Source organism: Lathyrus oleraceus, chromosome 5 (assembly GCF_024323335.1).
Source record: "Lathyrus oleraceus cultivar Zhongwan6 chromosome 5, CAAS_Psat_ZW6_1.0, whole genome shotgun sequence".
In the NCBI taxonomy this organism is placed as follows: domain Eukaryota; kingdom Viridiplantae; phylum Streptophyta; class Magnoliopsida; order Fabales; family Fabaceae; genus Lathyrus; species Lathyrus oleraceus.
Window position 1 is genome coordinate 207,922,271 of NC_066583.1, and position 21,364 is coordinate 207,943,634.

At 33.4% G+C, this 21,364-nt stretch overlaps 2 protein-coding genes across 3 annotated transcripts; one reads left to right on the forward strand and one right to left on the reverse strand.

Annotated features, from left to right (window-relative positions):
• Window positions 1-933: 933 nt before the first annotated feature.
• On the reverse strand, window positions 934-1,719 carry LOC127082906 (uncharacterized). The gene has a single exon (XM_051023130.1). The coding sequence runs from the start codon at window positions 1,614-1,616 to the stop codon at window positions 1,032-1,034; it is 585 nt and encodes a 194-aa protein (XP_050879087.1). The 5' UTR covers window positions 1,617-1,719; the 3' UTR covers window positions 934-1,031.
• Window positions 1,720-8,360: 6,641 nt separating this feature from the next.
• Window positions 8,361-20,653, forward strand: LOC127082908 (uncharacterized). Of its 2 annotated transcripts, XM_051023133.1 has the most exons (2): window positions 8,361-8,698; window positions 20,239-20,653. In XM_051023133.1, the coding sequence occupies exons 1-2, from the start codon at window positions 8,411-8,413 to the stop codon at window positions 20,512-20,514; spliced, it is 564 nt and encodes a 187-aa protein (XP_050879090.1). In that variant the 5' UTR covers window positions 8,361-8,410; the 3' UTR covers window positions 20,515-20,653. The 2 variants fall into 2 exon arrangements, with proteins under 2 accessions (XP_050879090.1, XP_050879089.1); XM_051023132.1 differs by lacking the exon at window positions 20,239-20,653 and having other exon boundaries at window positions 8,376-9,160.
• The last annotated feature ends 711 nt before the right edge of the window (window positions 20,654-21,364 follow it).

Sequence of the window (21,364 nt, forward strand, 5' to 3'; positions counted from 1 at the left end):
TTCTTAAACGAAATACGCTTTGTCCATTCCTAGACGATGTAAACAACATTTCGTTCCTACGATGCGCAAGAAGTAAGAAAGTTTTCCACTCGAATGTGATGAGAACATAAATCTGTGAGAATCCATATTACGTTATCCATTTTGACGTGATGCAAATGTCTACTTCTCCATGTTTTGAGTAACAAACAATATTTTCCGTTCAATGCGACTAAGTACTTTTTCTAAAATCGATCAACCAACAAACTTTTACTACCCAGAACAACGTAGTTTTGAATTCCTCCTCACTACTAGAATAGAACAATTCCACCTAGAACAATTCTCAACAATTCTGTTTACAATGTTCCTATGATTGACAAATCAAATATTCAAGACACAAATCAAATATTCAAACATGAATCAAATATTCAAGACATCTATACAAAGGAAGAAACAAACTATAATATTCGTATAGACTAAATAGTGAATGCAATAACATCTTTTTATTTGAAGAATACAAGGTTGTTATTTTTAAAAAATGTATTTTTTTATTAAGGGTCTATTTTTATTATTTGTCCTGAGTATCTAAAAAGTCAGGATCGACCCTGCATATGATAATCTACCCACCAAATAAAAGACATGATCATCCGTTGTAAAGTCAACAAGGTTGACCACCTAACCCTAAAATTTAAAGTGATCATTTGAAAACAAATATAGATGATCCTCAATTAAAGTGACACTTGTCCCATGATGAAGAATGATATGATATGTTGAGTCATCGGTCATTCAAATCACAAAGAATATTCTACATTGATCACATCATGACAAATGTATAACTATTAGGATAGTATAATTTTCAACAAATCTATTCTCAAGTGTCTATGATTGGTAAATCAAATAATCAAGATCTTTGTATAAAATAAGAAACAAACTCTAATATTCTTATAGAATAAATATCCACTATAATTGTCAAGAAAAAAAAACTAGTGATTATAGTGATACAAAATTAGTTGATGTTAGTTCATATATGTCCATAGCATAATCTTGCAACAAAATCAAAAAGCCTCCAAAGCTGCACCAAGCGCAAACATATCACAATCTTCTGCGTTACACCAAGCATTATGATCATGCCCATTTTTACATCCACACTCATTCCAATTATTAAACCTCCTTTTACTTTGCATCTCCACCTCAGCATCCGAAGAGACTCTTACTTTAATCTCCACTTCCACTTCTGGTGTTGTCAACATAACCTCTTTGCTATCACTTCCACTCTTCAAATCCATTTTCAACCATTTTTTTAACTCCATGTTTTGTGATTGAAGAATCACCTTCCATGGAATTTCACCTTTTCCAATAAGTTGTGAGCCCCACATCTTCTTCTGCCTTAGCTCCAATACCAGGCTTTGTTGATTAAGGTTTTCTAAGAACTCTTGGGGACAAGAACAATCAAGATTAAAAGATTCGTCCCAAAAGGATCCTAGTTTGGTAGAAACATTTTTGCTGTTGAGTTGAATTCTTTTGTTGTTTCCTATTGGAAGATAAATCCTGGCAAACAAGTTTTTGGTGGACTTGATGAATTCAACGTTTCGTGCTTGTATTATTCTTAGCTCGCAGCTGAAGTTTACATAAGTATCCATTGAAAAATTGAAGTAAACTAGAAGTCTATCTTGTTATGTGCTTGGAAGAAAGAGGAGAGGAAATCAAAGCTAAAGAATGTATTTGGGTTTGTTTGATTTTGAATCTGTGATACATTATATAGTGTCAAAAAGGTAAATTGGAATCCTTTCTTTCGTGTGTGAATATAATATATGTTAAGTGTATTGGAAAACACTTACATAGTAGTATTGTATAAAATTGTCAAGTATCTCCAATGTGCTTTTATTGTGAATACTTTATCGTTAGATTAATCTTAAAATGATACACATGAGATTGTATCGAAGATTATATGCATTAGAACCTTAGAATCACGAAAGGTTAGATTTTCCAATTTGGCGCTAGCTAGTATACGATAACAAATTAAGAGTATATCTTGATGCAATTAATAACTTGGGACCCAAAGGTATAAGATAAGTATAAAAACCCTAAATGCTGGATTCAACTAAGTGGAGTAACATGTCACAGAGAGTTAAAGAAAAATTTACAATGTTTTATATTTGAATCCCATTATTGCAACTAGTAACAATAAGTTGAATAAAGATGCCTTATTGACCAAGGATCCTAGCTTTTTTGATGGCTGTAAGTTGTGGCCAGCATTCATTTTCAAGCCTTTTAGTATAATCTCGTCTCTATTTGTAACCCAATATCATATTTGCAACTTGCAAGAGCCATATTGGAAAATCCAGCCTTTCAAGATTCTAAAGGTTTTCTTTAGTAAGACATAATCTTCAGCACAATCTTGTGTGGAGTTTTAAAATTAAGTTGGTATTAATATATTAAAAAAACAAAGCACAATTGAGATACTGGACAATTTTATACGATACTATATCACCTTATATTAGTGTTTATAGACAAGAGCTCCTTCATGGAAAGCATTTCCAATTTACTTTTTTTTTATACGCTATGTAATATATCACGTAGAGGATAGAACAACTCAAACTCATACTCAGACAAACCACTTTAATAGATGATACAAAGTGTTCATCAGTCAATTGATTTTAATTAATGTTGTATAATATTTATAAAGTTCAATCCTAAGTTTGAGTTAAGGTTGTTAAGAGTAAAGATAGAAAAAAAATACTATCTCCGAATAAAATCTGTCATGAGCATGAGACAGATTAGTTTAATGGATATCCGCATATAAAATTATTGGATATTTAAATATTTATTTTTTAATATGTATATGGATGTAGGTTTAATGAGACTGTAGATATTATTATCCGTTAATAAATTATTATCATTTAAATATCATTTATTTATTATATTCTGTTTTTTTATCTTCTAAAAAAATATTCTTTTCATTTTTTTGACGTTTTCTTTGAAAAAAGTCTTTTATATGCTATACTGTTGATATATCAAGTGTACGTAAGAGTCTCTTATTTAATGGAAAAGTGAATGTTAAACACTTTATAAGTGAGATGCTTCATAAATCTAATGCCTTAAGATTTTTGGTTAATATGTAGTGTTTCTCTCACTTGTGTGCTTGTTTCTAAAAGCCCGATGTGATGATCCTCAGACCCCTTCATGACCCAATACATACAAATTCTATTTGACCATTTCATATTTACACTTCTTCTATACTACCGACTTCGCTTTCACAATTCCACCATCCATCCAACATGTATTTCCCTTCCTCCGTCTAACTAGTGCCTCCAATCTTCCTTCTCCTTCTTTCGCTCTTCCACCATAATTAACAATCACAATATCTTTCATTCGTTTTAGTTAAAAATTAAGTGTATGTATATTATGTTTAGATGTTATTATGTTTTGGTGAAAAAGATGGGAATTAATGTAATTGAATTTTGTTGTTAAATTGAGAGTGATTGTATGAATGTTATGTGATGATAATTTTTTATTTCTATAAAATAAGCTGAAAATATTTCAAAAAAAATATTTTTGAAAAAATGTTATTCATGAGTATCTGTAAATATCTTTGAGTACCTTAAAATCCACGGATTACCTGCTTAGAGGATACCTGTACGGATATGGACATGCATAGATATCTTATTTATCCAACGTGACAGATACAAATATCATACTATTCTCCCCATGGATATCCATTTACATCCCTAGTTAAGAGTTTAACAACTTTTTCTTAACAAACATAACTAACTCTAACTATTAGGTTATATTTGGATTGTTGGAATATAATGAAATGAGATGGAATAGAATGGTATAAAATCATGTTTCATTGTTTGGATTATTTAAAAAAGTATGGAATGAAGCGGAACCTGATGGAATGCATTTCACCCCATTCCATCACTTCCCATCATTTTTTGTACTCTCCGATTTGAACGAAATGACAAAACTACTATATTCCATTTTAAAATACCCAAATAATAGATTGACATATTTATTCCATTATAAATCATTCTGCCTCGTTCGTTTTAAATTCAAACATTGCCCTAGGATTCTAACTATAACTGCCTAATACTACTCTAACACTCCCCCATTAGTAGGTGAGAGAGAAAACACCTTGATATTGGTCGCTTAGCCTCGAAAAGTAACTGAAGGCAATGGCTTAGTTAGAATATCAACAATATGTGATGTTCCTTGAACATGTTGAATGTTGAGTTTGTAGGCAAAAACTTTTTCACTAAGAAAGAGAATGTCCATTTCAATAAACTTAGTTCTAGCGTGTAAAAGCGGACTGTGTGGAAGCGTGACAAAATAAAGATTATTGCATTGTAAGGTAGGAGAAGGGTACTCTATGTGCAACTCAGAGATGAGAGATCCCAACCATTGTAGTTCTGAAGTCGTATGAGCAAGGGCTCGATATTTGGCATCAATGTTAGACGTTAATAGAATTGGCTTCTTTTTTTAGCTCCAAGATATAAGGTTGGGACAAGGTAAATGCATGACCCAGACGCGGAGCTTATATCATTACGGTCACTTGCCCAACTAAGTCACTATAGGATGTTAGAGAATTTTTTTTAATTGGATTAGAAAAAGAGAGAAGTAAGTCATGAGTTGAGGTGGCACTAAGATACCTTATTATCATTTTAATAGCGATTCAGTGGTTTTCAAGAGGACTAGCCCTAAATTAACAGGATTTTTTTACATAAAAATCAATGCCATAACGAGTTAGTGTTACAAAAAAACAACTCTTTCTGAGGCTCATCATTGAGGAAAACATTTCTTACGTCTATTTGTTGAACTTCCCGCCTGTAATTAAGAGCTAGAGACAAAACAGTACTAGTTTTGATGGTTGTTGAATTCACAACAAGGGAACAGTCGCATGAAAATTACAACCTAGTTGTTTGTGGAAACCCTTGCGAACAAGTCTTGCGTTTTACATATTAATGCTTCTAGCAGAATTCTCATTGATTCTAAAATCCCATTTTTCCCCATATGGAGTTTCTTTGAAGAATAAAGGTTGTAAGTATCCAAGTATCATTCTTCAAGAGAGAATCATGTTGACTCTTCATAACACCAAACAACACAGGTTAAACCAGAGCTTGCTTTCCAGTGATTGGTTTTGCATGAGCTATAAAAGCCTTTGGTTTAGAGTTTCCAATTTTAGCTCGTGTGAGCATGTGGTGATTATTTTCAAAAATTGAAATGCTTGGATGTTGATTGTGAGAAGAATGGGATTGAGTTTTTATAGAGGATTATGCATTAAATGTTGAAGATAGTTGTGTGTTTTCATTGGACAAGGTGACATGAGAGTATGAGTCTCATTTGTTAGAACAACACAATATAAGATTGGTGAATAATGGTGGAAATATGAGAGAGAGATATTTTGATTGCATTAACTTGGATAAGTGTGCATTCAAAATACTTATATATGAGTTACAACTTGACTGGGAATTGAAATTAACCAATTAAAATAACATAAATTATAAAATATCGCACTTGTAACCGGTTAACCAAAGTGGTTAACCGGTTACACCTGATACTAAATTAAAATGGAAATTAAATCAGCTTCAATGGTAACCGGTTAACCAAAACTGTTAACCGATTACACCTGTAAAAACACAAATTTTCTTCTACTATAATGAAACTCAGGCCTTATTGTAATTGGTTACCTACCCGTATTAACCGGTTACAGCGCTTGAATTACTTGAAAAACATCAACACACCATGTTAATTCAAGTGTTGCAAGTCTACCATGCTCATGCTCATATTCAACCTCGTAGACACATCATTTGTGACTCCCTTAGTCAATAAATCAGGAACTTGGTCCTCACTCTTGCAATATCGTAATTGTAACCTTCCTTCACTAACAAGTTCCCTCAAATAGTGAAATCTCGTCTCAATATGTTCGGTCATCCCATGTGTAATTGGGTTCTTAGCAAGATTAATCGCGGAAATATTGTCAGCCACATTCGAAATAGGTAGATGTTAGAGACATGCACTATGATTTGGTTGCAATTTGAGTTGTTATGGCAAAACCGGTATCCGTTTCTACCATTGTTGCAAACACAAGATTTTTCAAAGATGTATTCTCAAATTGTATCCTTGTTGGTTTTCGGAGATGCATATTTGAAAATATCCTAGATGCAAACTGATGTCTTTTTCTCATACTTCAGGGAAAATAGCTGAAAACAACAACGACAGAATGAGACTTGGCCATGAAATCCAACACAGGTATGTTCGGCATGAGAGGGCTAGGCTTCAGATTGAGAAGGCCAGAGTTAGGTGGGGAACTGTCTCTAGGCCTCTTGACAGGGAAACATCGACTTCTAGGAGTTGTCTATCACATAGGTTCTCATCCCAGGGACACATCTCCCCTACTCACGTATATCGAGAGGAAGCTTCTGATGGTGTCCCTTCATTTGTAAACTCTTATCTAGAATGGTCCTCTGACACCTCCTTACTGATATATAATAGAGATCATGTTATTGGATATGCCTGGGCCGAAAAGGTATATTTGTTAACAGTTGTTATTTATATGTTTTAAACAAATTCCCTTCGACTGATATTTTTTTAACAAGAGCGTAAATGTTTGAAGTCTATTAACCATAAAAAAAATATTTTGCAGCTTTATCAACTTGAGGTTGAATGGTTCCAAAGTGTCATATGATATTCTGGTCTTGTTGGCATGTGTTACTCCAGGTACAAGACCATTAGTCATGGCATGTATGGGGCTTTTTCTTAGAGATGGAATAAAGAAACGTCACTAATACACCACTACCACTAATGAGTGGACACCATACACCACTAATCGGAAAAATGTTGCCTTCGGCCCCATTTCAGTTTACTTTTGATGGAGGCATGTGGAAGGAATATGATATCCAGGTATTTTCCATAGCAATGCATGCATCGGTTTAGATATGTTCAGATCATTCTGAGACCCCCCTTCGAGTCTGCTCCTAACATCATCGTTCGCAGACATCTTGATGACATACTGGTGGATTACGATAGGCATATGGTACCATAGGAGTATTAAAGTATGTCAGCCTCATCTCAATGGTCTTATATGGATGGTTAAATGACCTTATTATATAGTGTGTCACATCCTATCATGATATCAGATGCTCCTGGACGACCACCTAGGTCTGCTCATGATCATGGAGATCCTACTCATGAGGAAGTTCTAAAGAATGAGCAGGTCAGGGATGACCATGGCATTGATGTGTTGTCAATCTGTCAAAATATTATGCGGATTACATATGAGGGCACATAGTTGGGCTGTTTGAGAGAGGTGGCGATGATGGGGTTGCCCTAACATGTGACATTCTTATCGAGACAGGGGATGCCTTGGGTTACCAGCGGCAGAGGAGGAGTCAGAGATTAGGATTAAGCATATAGAGTAGGTTATGCTTTTATTTGTATTTTAGGATATTTTAGTATTATTTTCCATACTTTGAGAATAATGTTTGTAATATAATGGGATGTTTTTTTAATTAATGCATTACTTGTTCTATTATGCCTCTGTTTATTAATGTTTGAATCAAATTATGACACTGTTAGTCGAATTAAAATGATTTTGGATTCAAAAATACGAACTTAAGACAATATTTCTGCCCAAAATGCATGCAGGTAAGTTTTCGGATATGCATATCTGAAATAAATGTTTTCAAATATGCATCTTCAAATTTATCTCAAAAATATTCACAGATACATTCCTGAATTAATTTTTGACAAATATAGTGTGGATGTACGAAGGATGATGAGGAAATTTAAGATGCATCCGGATCCGGAGATATAATTTTTAGAATACCTAAAAGAAAATTTTAATGGCATCCAAAATAAAGTGTATTTTAATATATATAGTAGTATTAACTCTTTCTATTAAACAAATGAAATTATCGTTATGATGGAATAACATGTTACAAACATTATTTTTGTAAAAGCTTAATTAGTGGTAGGAAAATTTTGTAATATTTTATATCACTAATTGTTATATGTGCATTATAACAACTAATGAGTTAATTGGATAAGAATGCTTACTAGGGTTCAAACTTTACACATGATGGCTCTGAGTTGAATCCAGCATTGAGGGCTTTTATTCTTATCTTATTATAACTAGAGATTGCATCAAGATACTAGCTATAGCCAAATTGGAAAATCCAATCCTTCGAAATTCTAAAGATTTTCTTTATTAAATAATCATCCACACAATCTCATGTGAGTCTTTTAATATTAAGCTGCTATTAAAATATTCACACAAAAAATGCACATTTCAGATACATGACAAAATTATACAATACTATGTTAGTGCTTTCCAATTTACTTTTTCCACACTATATAATGCATCACATACATAGAACAACTCAAACACAACAAATATTACAACATAGAGTCTTAGTCATTATACTTCAATTTTTCAATGGATACCTATGCAAACTTCAGCTGCGAACTAAGAATAATACAAGCACGAAACATTGAATTCATCAAGTCCACTAAAAACTTGTTTGCTAGGTTGTATGTTCCAACAGGAAACAACAAAAGAATCCAACTCAACAGCAAAAATGTTTGGGACGAATCTTTTAATCTAGATTGCTCTTGTCCCCAAGAGTTCTTGGAAAACCTTAATCAACAAAGCCTTGTATTGGAGCTAAGGCAGAGGAAGATGTGGGGCTCACAACTTATTGGAAAAGGTGAGATTCCATGGAAGGTGATTCTTCAATCACAAAACATGGAGCTAAAAAAATGGTTGAAAATGGATTTGGTGAGTGGAAGTGATTGCAAAGAGGTTACGTTGAGAACACCAGAAGTGGAAGTAGAGATTAAAGTAAGAGTGTCTTCAGTTGCTGAGATGGAGAAGCAAAATAAAAAGAGTTTCAATAATTGGAATGAGTGTGGATGTAAAAGCGGGCATGATCATAATGCTTGGTGTAACGCAGAAGATTGTGATATGTTTGCGCTTGGTGCAGCTTTGGAAGCTTTTTGATTGTGATGCAAGATTATGCTATGAACATATATGAACTAACAGCAACTAACAGCAACTAATCAGCTTTCTGTAATTAATGAAATGATTTTTTTGACAAACATATAATGAATTGATTTTATATAAATAATAGAGTTTGCTTCTCTGCACCTTATCTCAAATGATTTCGCCAAATAAATTATCTTTTAATCATTTATGTTTACTGTATAGATCATGGAAGTCATTTTATTTCTGTCTATGTTTTCGTACAAAAAAAAATTTAAAAACTATGTCATATTTCTTTATGACATGGGAGCTTCTCAAAGACTTTCCTTTTCAAGTTCTTAACTTTTACTTTTTAGAGCAGAGTAATCTTTTTCAAGAATAGAAATTTTTTCTTTCATAGTAGAATTTTCTTTCTTCAGCTCACTAAGGACGTCAGACTCAGCTACATGAATTCTTTTCAAATCCTTGTGTGAGTTCTGAAGACTCTGAAAATTTTCGAGAATTTCAGTGAGACGGGACTCAATTTCAGAACGAATAAGATTATAGAGTACCTCATTGGAGTATGAATCTGATTCTGATCCATATTCATATGCTTCTAAGCTAGCTATCAGTGTCATGTGCGCCAACTCTTCTTCAGAGTCATCGTCTGAAACTTTTGAGTCATCCAAGGTAGCCATAAGAACCTTCTTCTTTTCTCTGAAGAACTTCCTCTTAGGCATGAGTTTGGGACACTCATTTTTGTAATGTTCAAGCCATTTGCACTCAAAACAAGTGACTTCTTTGCTAGCTCCATACTTCTTATGTCCAGAGGTTGACTCAGCTTGTCCACTCGTTCTTCTGTGGCCTCTGAACTTCTCCTTTCGTTTCTTCCAGAGTTGGTTGACACTTTTGGAGAGTACAGACATCTCATCTTCTTCTTTTGAACTTTCTTCAGACTCTTCTTCTTCATCTTGAAGAGTTTTGACCTTCTCAGATTTTCTTTTGGATTTTAGAGCCACATATTTAATCTTTTTATGAGGCTCATCCTCCTCAAGTTCAATCTCATGACTCCTCAGAGAACTTATAAGTTCCTCCAGAGTAGTTTTGTTCATATCTTTTAACACCTTCAGTGTTGTCACCATTGGTCTTCATTTTTTAGGTAAACTTCTGATGATTTTCTTCACATGATTTGAAGTGGTATAGTCTTTGTTAAGGACCTTTAATCCAACTACAAGAGTTTGAAATCTTGAGAACATTTACTCAATCGTTCCATCCTCTTCCATTTTAAAATATTCATATTTATATATCAAAGCCAAGACTTTAGTCCCTTTAACTTGTTAATTTCCTTCATGAGTCATTTTCAAAGAAAAAATATAGACTTAGCAGATACTCTATTTGTTATCCTTTTATACTCAACGTAGGAAATGACATTCATCAACATAATTTTGGATCTATGATGATTCTTGTGATCCTTCTTTTGGTGATAATCCATTTTGTTTCTTTCAAGTTTAGTGTCATATGTATCTACAGGATGTGTGTAACCATCTAACATTATATCATATAGGCCAGCATCACAGCCTATGAAAAAACTTTTGATTCTATCTTTTCAATAATTGAACTTTTCTCCATCAAATATTGAAGGTTGTGCAGAATAATAACCTTTATCATTATTTTCATGTGTCATAATGTGTTTCAAAAAGATGGATATTTATTTGACACGGTTAAGTGTTTTGACACAAAGTCAAAAACCAGAACCGGAGATCTAATGCCAATTGAAGGTGCAAGAAACACAATAAATGGAGGTTTGAATTGGATTTCGGAATTCAATTCAAACAACAACAACGATAATGATAAAGATAAGAACACAAATATTTTTATCCTGGTTCGATATTAACTAAGCTACGTTCAGTCCACCATCCTGAGTGATATTTCCTTCTCAATAAGAACTTAATCCTATAATCAATCTGATTATAACAAACTCAATGACGCACAGTCTAAGACTTCTTGAGAAATTCTTACTATACCCTAGTCTCTCAAGGAAAAAACTCAAAGACAATATTCCAAGAGAAAAATGGACGAGATCATTCGATGGAGGGAAACGATGGACCCATATGACTACCAACCTCACTGAATCAATGAACTCAGTTTTAAAAGCCATACGTAACCTACCTATTACTACTTTGGTAAAATCAAAATATTATCGATTGGGCATACTGTTCGGGAAAAGAGGACATGATTGGACTAAAATATTGGGTTATGGCCGACTGTACACTAATAATTGCATGAAGGGAATTGAGGAAGAGGTAATCAAATCAAATAGTCACACTGTTATGCAATTTGGTTGCTAGAGGTTCTATTTCCTGGTCCAAGAAATTATGCATCATAATGACGGCATACCGACTACCCATTACAACGTCGACCTTAGGAATCTAACGTGTGACTGTAGAAGATTCCAAACATTTCATGTCCCTTGCTCACATGTTATTGCAGCATGTTCAAGCATAAGACAAGACTATTATGTGCATATAGCTGGTGTGTTCAAAGTTGTAAACGTATTTAAGGTCTACGAGGAGAGTTTCCTCGGGATACCGACTGAAACAACTTGGCCGCAATATCAAGGTGACACTTTTTGCCACAATGATAGCATGCGTAGAAAAGAAAGGTTGCCCAAACAGTTTCCATATTAGAACTAAAATGGACAACATTGAAAAAGAAAAAAAGAGATGTGGTATTTGTCGAAAAATCGGCCATATGCGCTGAAAATGTCCCAACAAGTTTGGTCATTCTACTTAGTTATGTCTGAAGTTTTAGTTTTTTCAATCATCATTATATTTTGTGTATTTTCTTTTTCAACAACAACAACTTTTATTTAGGGCGTAAAATTCCCGTCTACAACACATGAAAAGTGACAACATAATAATAACTTCAAATAAAGATAAAACACAACAACTATTACAACACGTTATAACAGGTAAACACTCCAACGCCTTTTATCATATTATCCTATTAAACGACAACAACTAAAACAAGTGGATCTTCAACGCCTCAACTAACTTCTCCATTATGTGCATAAAATATACAACTAACATCCAGATCATTTTCTACATGATCCCAATAATACATGTATGTACAATCTGGGCTAGCATCCGTTAGAGTTATGTAAGGAAAATAATATTCAATTTTTCTAACACATTGAATCGGACCACCCAACTGTCCAAAACTAGCGTTGATGGCAGAAACCAATTATCTGAATTTCCATTGTGGATTCAAAGAAATCCTCATGTGCTTATCTGTTTCAAAAAACACAATACAACACACAGACATGATTCACAAATATGTGGAACAATTATTAAAGAAAAATTATATCTTCATGTGTCTTAGTCACCTCTATTTATAGAAGACCTAATGGAATGAAAAAAATAATATTATAAAATTATTTAGACAGGAAAAAACTGTACTAAAAAATTGTTTGGACGGGAAAACAATATATTATACATTTGAGTACGAAAAATATTATGTAATAATATATATTTAATATTATTTTTTAATTAATATTTAATATTAAAAATTAATTTTAATTATTTAAAAGTTATTCAGAAATAAAAAATAAAAAAAAGGACTCCATCCTAGGATAGCGGATCCCAACTGGGCTTCTGGGACGTCCGTCATCCAAGATGGAGGGTGCTGAAAAATGAATAGAAAAAGTCCACTAAATAACAAAAAAAAATAACATTTGGAGATTTTTTTTTTCAGCCGATAACATTTAAGAAATTTCATTTCATGGCACTTTGGTCAAAAACTCCCTAATTTTTGCTTATCCCATTTCATGGCACTTTGGTAAAAAAAACTCCCAACGTATCCACTTAATTTGTCCCATTATCCTCCGTTTTCATGGCCTCATCCGAATTCAACTCCCTCGTTTTTGTTAGAAGATGCCTTTTCCCTAGCTTCGCCTTCCTCGAGCTTTGGATTTGAATTTCTCAACCTTCTGATTTATAGGCACTCTTCTCCGACCTTAAGTCCTCTATACCTTATGATTTATCGTACCCCCATATGATATCTGAATCAAAAATCCAATTAGACTTTGTTGGTGGTATTCTAGAGGTGGTATGTGATAAATTATATTGTTGTTGGTGGTATTCTAGAGGTGGTATGTGATAAATCATATTGTTGCAGAATTTAGAGTAAGAAAAAAAATAATATATATATATATATATATATATATATATATATATATATATATATATATATATATATATATATATATATATATATATATATATATATATATATATATATATATATATATATATATATATATATATATTGAATACTCTTATATTATTGAATTCGTCACACACTCACTTTTATATAGGCTTCAAAGAAATTGACATAGGAAACGATAAGTTGGTAATCAAGATGAGGACTCTTTGGTTCTCTCAATCTTAATGATATAACTCTACCATAAATCTAAATAAAGATAATTATTATAATGTGATGGTTACAATTCTCTCATAATGCATACTAAAGATAGTGGTGGTTACAACACATTAATTTTAACATTCCCCCTTAATGTGTTGCTCTTTAACTCTCATTGCTTCTCTAAGTTGGTGAGATTTTCCTCTAGGTAGTGCTTTAGTAAAAATGTCTGCAAGCTGCTCTTGTGAAATGCAGAAAGCTAACTGCACATCTCCTTCTTCAATCACACTTCGAATGAAGTGATGTTTTATGTTAATGTGTCTGGTCCGGCTATGAAAAACAGGATTCTTTGCTATGGCAATAGCTGAATTGTTATCACAATGAAGCTGTAGACTTCCCTTTTGTTTCTCTCTAATATCTTCTCATATTCTTCTCAACCAAAGTGATTGTTGTGTAGCCAAACCAACTGCTAAATACTTAGCTTCAACTGAAGATTGTGCCACAGTATCTTGCTTCTTTGAATACCAAGAGACCACACCTGAACCAAGGTTGAATACATAACCTGAAGTGCTCTTCATATCATCAATACTTCCGACCCAATCACTATCACAATTGTCTTTAGCTTCAAGTTTATAATTCTTCTCAAATCTGATTCCATGCTCCATGAATGACATACCTTAGAACTCTTTTTGTTGTCTTGTGATGTAAATGACTTGGTTTACTCATGAATCTTGAGAGTAAACTAGCAGCACACATTAAATTGGGCCTTGAAGCTGTAAGATAAAACAAACTTCTATACATGCTTGCATCTACTAATCTTCCATCATCTTCATTCTTTAATTTTTCATTCACCACTAAAGGAATATCAACAGGTTTGCAGCCGTACATGCCAAACCTTTTTAAAATATTTTCGGCATATCTCTTTTGACAAATAAAAACTCCATATTCATCTTGGTAAACCTCAATACCAAGAAAATGATGCAACAAGCCAAGATCACTCATCTCATATTTTTTCATCATTTCTATTTTAAAATTTTCAATCATTTTCTTGTTGGTACCCGTATACACCAAATCATCAACATAAAGGGCAACAAGAAGGATATCATCTTTACCTTGATGCTTCACATACAAGGTAGGCTCACTTTGACTTCTTTGAAATTCTTGCTGAATGAAGTAGTTGTCAATTTCATTATACCATGCTCTAGGGGCTTGTTTCAACCCATAAAGAGCTTTCTTCAACTTGTAATTCTTTTCCTCTTGGCCTTTAGTCACAAAGCCTTGAGGTTGCTGCACATACACCTCTTCTTTTAATTCTCCATTCAAGAAAGTTGACTTCACATCAAGTTGGTACAAATTCCAACCTTTTTGAGTTGCTAGCGCAATGATTGTTCTCACGGTGTCCAAACGTGCAACCAGAATAAAAGTCTCACTATAGTCAATTCCAGGATGTTGTGCATAGCCTTTGACTACTGATTTAGCCTTGGATCTTTGGATTGAACCATCTGGATTATGTTTCAATTTGTACACCCACTTTACTCCAATAACTTCTTTGTCATTTGGCTTTTCAACTAGCTTCCATGTTTTTTTCTTCTCAATTGCATTTGTTTATTCTTGCATCGCACTCTTCCAAACATCTTCTTTTATTGCTTCATCAAAATTTTCTGGTTCCACAACACAATAGTTGCACCTTGCATAAATATCACTCAAGTCCTTCAATTTTATTGGAGGTGAGCTGGGAGATGATGAACTTGAAATTGGTGAACATGGAGAGGATGAAGAACTTGGTGTACATGGGGTTGGTTGCTCATTTTCAGCTATTGGATTTTGTTGTAATAAAATTGTAGGGATTGTTTTCTCCTTATTTTTGTCTTCTTCCCAATTCCAATAAGCCTTATCATCAAATACAACATCCTGGCTAATGATCACCTTGTTTGTCTTCAAGTTGTAAAGTCTATAGCCATTTGACATGGAACTATAGCCAATAAAGACACATCTTTCACTTGTTTCTTCCAGATTTGTCCTCTTTTGTTTAGGAATTTGAGCATAGAAAACACACCAAAAAACTTTAAGGTGGTTAACTGAAGGTGTTCTTCCACTCCAAGCTTCAAGTGGAGTCTCATTCCATACAACCTTTGTTGGACATCTATTCAGCAAATACACATTAGTATTAACAGCCTCAGGCCAAAAGATTTTAGGCAAACCTTTCTCAAGTAGCATATACTTTGCCATCTCCATCATGGATTGGTTCTTTCTTTCTGATACACCATTTTGATGAGGTGTATAGCCAACAATGAGCTGTCTTTCAACACCTTCATCTTCACAAAATTTGTGAAATTCATTCGAGGTGTACTCCATCCCCCTGTCACTTCTCAACATATTTATAAACCTACCACTTTGTTTCTCAACAAAAGTTTTAAACTTCTTAAAAATTACAAAAACATCAGATTTTTGTCTCATAAAATATACACATGTCATGCGGGTAAAATCATCAATAAACAAGATAAAATACTTATTTTTCCCATGAGACAAAGTCTTCATAGGACCACACACATCTGTGTGTACAAGTTCCAATACTTGTTTGACTCTCCATACTCCTTCCTTTGGAAATGGTTGGCGGTGGTGTTTGGCAAACATACATCCTTCACACACACCAATTTTTTCTTCAATTATTGGCACCCCATACACCATCTTATTTTGATAAAGAAACTTAATAATATTGTAGTTCAAGTGACCAAGTCTCTTGTGCCATAAACAATAGTCATTTTCTTCTCTAGCCATCATGCTAAAATAGTTTTCATAATTAAGAGAAAGTGGAAAGCTTCTATTGCTGGTCATTTTTACAACAACAATATTTCTTCTATTTGAATCACAAATTCACACTCTCGATTCTAAAAATTTAGAGAATAGCCATGCTCCAAAAGTTGTCCAATGCTTAGGAAGTTCTCATCCAATTCTGGCACATAGAGAGTGTCATGAATGGCTTTCCTTCCTTGCTTTGTTATAACTCCAATGATGTCTTTTCCTTTTACTTCAACATGTTCTCCATTTCCCAATTTAACTTTTGAGCCAAATGAAGAATCAATGTTTATAAAAGCTTATTTCTTTCCGGCCATATGATTGCTACAACCACTATCCAAATACCACACATTTTTATATTCTTGAAGTGTTTTTTGACAAGCAAAGAACAAATTACCTTCATCATTTTCTCCTTCTACAAATGAAGCATGTTGTTGATTGGCAAAATGACAATCCTTTTGAATATGCCCGAATCTCTTGCAATTGTGACATTGTGGTTTGCCCTTGTTCTAGCAATCCTTTTCGTTGTGAGTGTTACTCTTACAAATTTTACACCATTTATTTGACGCTCTTTCATGCCATCTTTCGCCATTCGCACCTCTTCCTCTTCCTCGTGAGTTTCTTCCTCTGCCCATGCCTCTTCCAAATCTGCCACCTCTAGAAGACTCACCTCTATTTTGTATTGGGGGCTTATTCTCACCATTGTTGGGCTGAATGTTGAGTTTAGATTGAAAGGCACTCTCAATTGATTTTTCAGAGTGTCGTAACAACCTTTGTTCATAGGACCTCAAAGACCTCATCAATCCTTGAACAGACATAGTTGATAGGTCCTAAGTTTCTTCTATAACAACCACCATAGCATCAAATTTTTCTGTCAAACTAATCAGAATTTTATCAACAATTTTCCGATCATCTATTGTATCTCCATGTGACTTCATTTGATTCACCAATTCAAAGAGTCTATTAAGTATTCATTCAAACTCTCATTCTCTTTCATTCTTTCATTTTCATAGTCTCTCTTAAGAGATTGAAGTTTCACAGTTCTCACCTTTGAGTCTCCTTCAAACTCTTGTTGTAGAATATTTCATGCTTCTTTGATGTTTTTGCTCTCATAATCCTTCAAAAATGGATAGAGAGACTACTCTTTGAATCATCCCGAGAACTCCAGCATCTGTGATCTTCTTCTTCTTCTTCTTCTTCTTCTTCAAGTCGTTGGCTTGATTCTTCAGCCTTTTCATTTGATTCTTCAGTCTTTATTGGTGTTGGTTCTTCATACCCCTTTTGGACAAACTCCAAGACTTCCAAAGAGGTGAATAGAGTCTCCATTTTAACAATCCCAAAATCATAATTTTCTCCTTCAAACAAATGAACTTTAACATTGCTATAAACTATGGAAAAGTTGCTTGTGGAAGCCATTTTTTTTATTTCTGTTGTAGCTGCAAGGATCTGCAACTCTGATACCACACTATTGGGGGTATTCTAGAGGTGGTATGTGATAAATTATATTGTTGCAGAATTTAGAGCAAGAAAAAATATTTTTTTTAATACTCTTGTATTATTGAATTCACCACACACTCACTTTTATATAGACTTGAATGAAAGTGACATAGGAAACAATAAATTGGTAATCAAGATGAGGACTATTTGGTTCACTAGATCTTAATGATACAACTCTACCATAAATATAAATAAAGACAATTATTATAATGTGATGGTTACAATTCTCTCATAATGCATACTAAAGATAGTGGTGGTTACAACACATTAATTTTAACAGACTTTTCCACCGAGATATGCATCGGAGCACTCTGTTATCTTGATTAAGAAGATCTCTCCGTTGATACTGATTTGAAAAGTTTCATTAAGAACAATAACGCATCTAGTTCTAACCAGAAATCTCGCAATATCCATGCATTCCATCTTTAAAGTGTTCTCATCTGCGTAGATAAAACTCCCACCATCTTAGCTAAAAACTCAAAGAAGTCTGAGTTCCAAGCATGGCATGGAATGCCTAAACAAATAATCCAAGACACTCGCTTTCTTTATCAACGTCTCTCTGATTTCAGAAAACCATCGGCTCCACCAGCTTTTGTCCTCTCTGAGTAAATCTCTGATTTCTCCGACCTCTATTTCTTCTAGTAAACAAATGTTGGCACAGCGGTGTAACTTTAATTGAAAAATAATCTTCCATCTCAAAGTGCATTTGGATATTATAAGAGGAACCCAGAATGACAATAAACCCCACGAAAGCGTTCCTGAATCTCTCTATATCTTCGTCCTTAGTTGAGTATTCTAAGCACGCCACTAGTTTTCTGATACCATAGTTTGATACTGCAAGCAGCATTCTTTCAAATCTGGTAATATTGGCGTAATATTATCCATTCTAATCACTATAAGCTCGATGTCGTCAACATGCAAGAATCTTGTGAAGCCAGATCTTTTTGTTGAAATATTAAACTTGATTTGGGTAATATTTTGAATGTCTAGATATTTCTTAGGATTATAATATTTTCTAGAATACTTTTTGAATGTTCAGAGTTGAGAACTCTCTAGAATTAATATGTCTAAGTTCTCCTTAAAATACTATAAATAGAGATGTAATCTTACACTTTTATATCAAACAAAAATACAAAGTTGTATCTTTCATAAATAATTCTCCTACCTACCGAATTTCTATTCAAATCTCTAATATTTCTACACACTTTGCCTAAACATAAAAAAGATTTATTTCCAACACTTTTTTCAAACTTGTTCCTCTCGGGAGAAATCACCTCTTCCAGCAGATCCTCGTGTTTCTTGAAGATCTAAAACATTTTCTTTGCACGACAATAATCTGGTATCTTCAAGAAGTACACCAAAGAACTTCCGTTAGTCTCTCCTCCTTCCTCTTTCTGGGCCGGAAAAGCATCTCATCTTGCTGGTTGTCTCCTCCCCCGTTAAATGGCTTTTTTTTTACTCTTTTTGTCCACTACATTACCGCACAGAGAAGATTAAAAACTTAATTGATGGTCATAGTTAGGGATGAGAAGATGATGTGGGTTTTTTTTAGAGACAATCTCTCGCTTCTCTCACCAAAATATTTTTATTCTCCCAGCGTCTAATACAAACTGATAGAGCATAATGACGTTTCAAAGTTTTTAACCAAGTTCATTCCCTCCTCAATATTGCTATAGAAAAACCAAAAGAAACCTGTATTGTAATGGTTCATTAATGGCAACCAAAATAAAAAGTAATTTAAAAGATACTTTCTATTAAACAAATGATATTAACGTTATGATGGAATAACATGTTACATGCCTTATTTTTGTAAAGCTTAATTAGTGGTAGGAAAAATTATGCAATATTTTATATTACTAGTTGTTATATTTGCATTATAACAACTAGTGAGTTAATTGGATGAGAATGCTTACTAGGGCTTGTATCCTTATCCTATACTATGTAGAGATTGCATCAAGATACTGTTAATTTGTTATCATATACTAGGTAGAGCCAAATTGGAAAATCTAACCTTTATAAGATTCTAAAATTTTTCTTTAATATATAATCTTCGATCCAATCTTATATGAATCATTTAATATTAGGCTGCTATTAAAATATTCACAAAAAAAGCACAACCGAGATACTTGACAATTTTATGTAAGTGAGTGCTTTCCAATACACTTAACATATATTATTACATCCAGAAAAGAGCATTCCAATTTTCTTTTTCCACACTATATAATGCATCATATACATAGAACAACTCAAACAAAACAAATATTACAACATAGACTCTTAGTCATTAACACTTCAATTTTTCAATGGATACTTATGCAAACTTCAGCTGCGAACTAAGAATAATACAAGCACGAAACATTGAATTCATCAAGTCCACCAAAAACTTGTTTGCCAGGTTGTATGTTCCAACAGGAAACAACAAAAGAATTCAACTCAACAGCAAAAATGTTTGGGACAAGTCTTTTAATCTTGATTGTTCTTGCCCAGAAGAATTCTTGGAAAACCTTAATCAACAAAGCATTGTGTTGGAGCTAAGACAGAGGAAGATGTGGGGCTCACAACTTATTGGAAAAGGTGAAATTCCATGGAAGGTAATTCTTCAATCACAAAACATGGAGTTAAAAAAATGGTTGAAAATGGATTTGAAGAGTGGAAGTGATAGCAAAGAGGTTATGTTGACAACACCAGAAGTGGAAGTAGAGATTAAAGTAAAAGTGTGTTCGGTTGCTGAGATGGAGAAGCAAAATAACAAGAGGTTTAATAATTGGAATGAGTGTGGATGTAAAAATGGGCATGATCATTATGCTTGGTGCAATGCAGAAGACTGTGATATATTTGCGCTTGGTGCAGCTTTGGAAGCTTTTTGATTTTGATGCAAGATTATGCTATCAACATATAAACTAACATCAACTAACTCATGTATTATTGTATTGAATAGATTTTTTTGACAAAATTATAATATATTGATCAAATTTGAACTCTCAAATGCATTATCTTTTAATTTTATATATTGGAGTTATTTACATAGTTTTTGGTTTCTCTCTTTGCAGCAAAATTTTGTCATAATAGTTTAAATCTCCTTTTTTGACATGAAAATTTATTGTCTAAGTAAAATAAATGAAGTAAGTTTGAATAAAGAAATGACTTTGATCAAGTTGTATATATAGTGAACCGACTTATTAGCAACTATTAACAAATCAGTGTGTACGCATGCTATACTTCTTTAAGCAGGATATGACTTTGGACACGTATTTGTTTGTAGACTGTAATAAAAATTGAAAGTTAACAAAAAAACCTTAAGAATAATAGTAAATTTAATTAAAAAATATTGACGCTTGAGTTTATAGATGTTACCCTGGTTCTTAAAAGAAATGTGATAACTTGGGTGTTGTTGTATATAGTTTTTTTTAGAAGTGGGGACACCAATATCAACTTCAACAAATACAATATATTGATTTTGATTGATAAAAACTCCATAAATATGATAAGGAATTTCAATTAGAAGAATTATGCCATAATCACTATTCTTCTTTACCTTCTTCTTCTTCTTCTGAACCACTATTGATTGTTCAATGTTTGAAGGACTTCCAGTATGATCATCAGACACTCCTTCAATGACAACTCCTTGCGTGAGCCTCATAAAGTCCATATGTGATAATTCGAAAACATGACTATGATGTTGAACCATCTTGTGTGACATCTTGGTTTGCTTCTCAA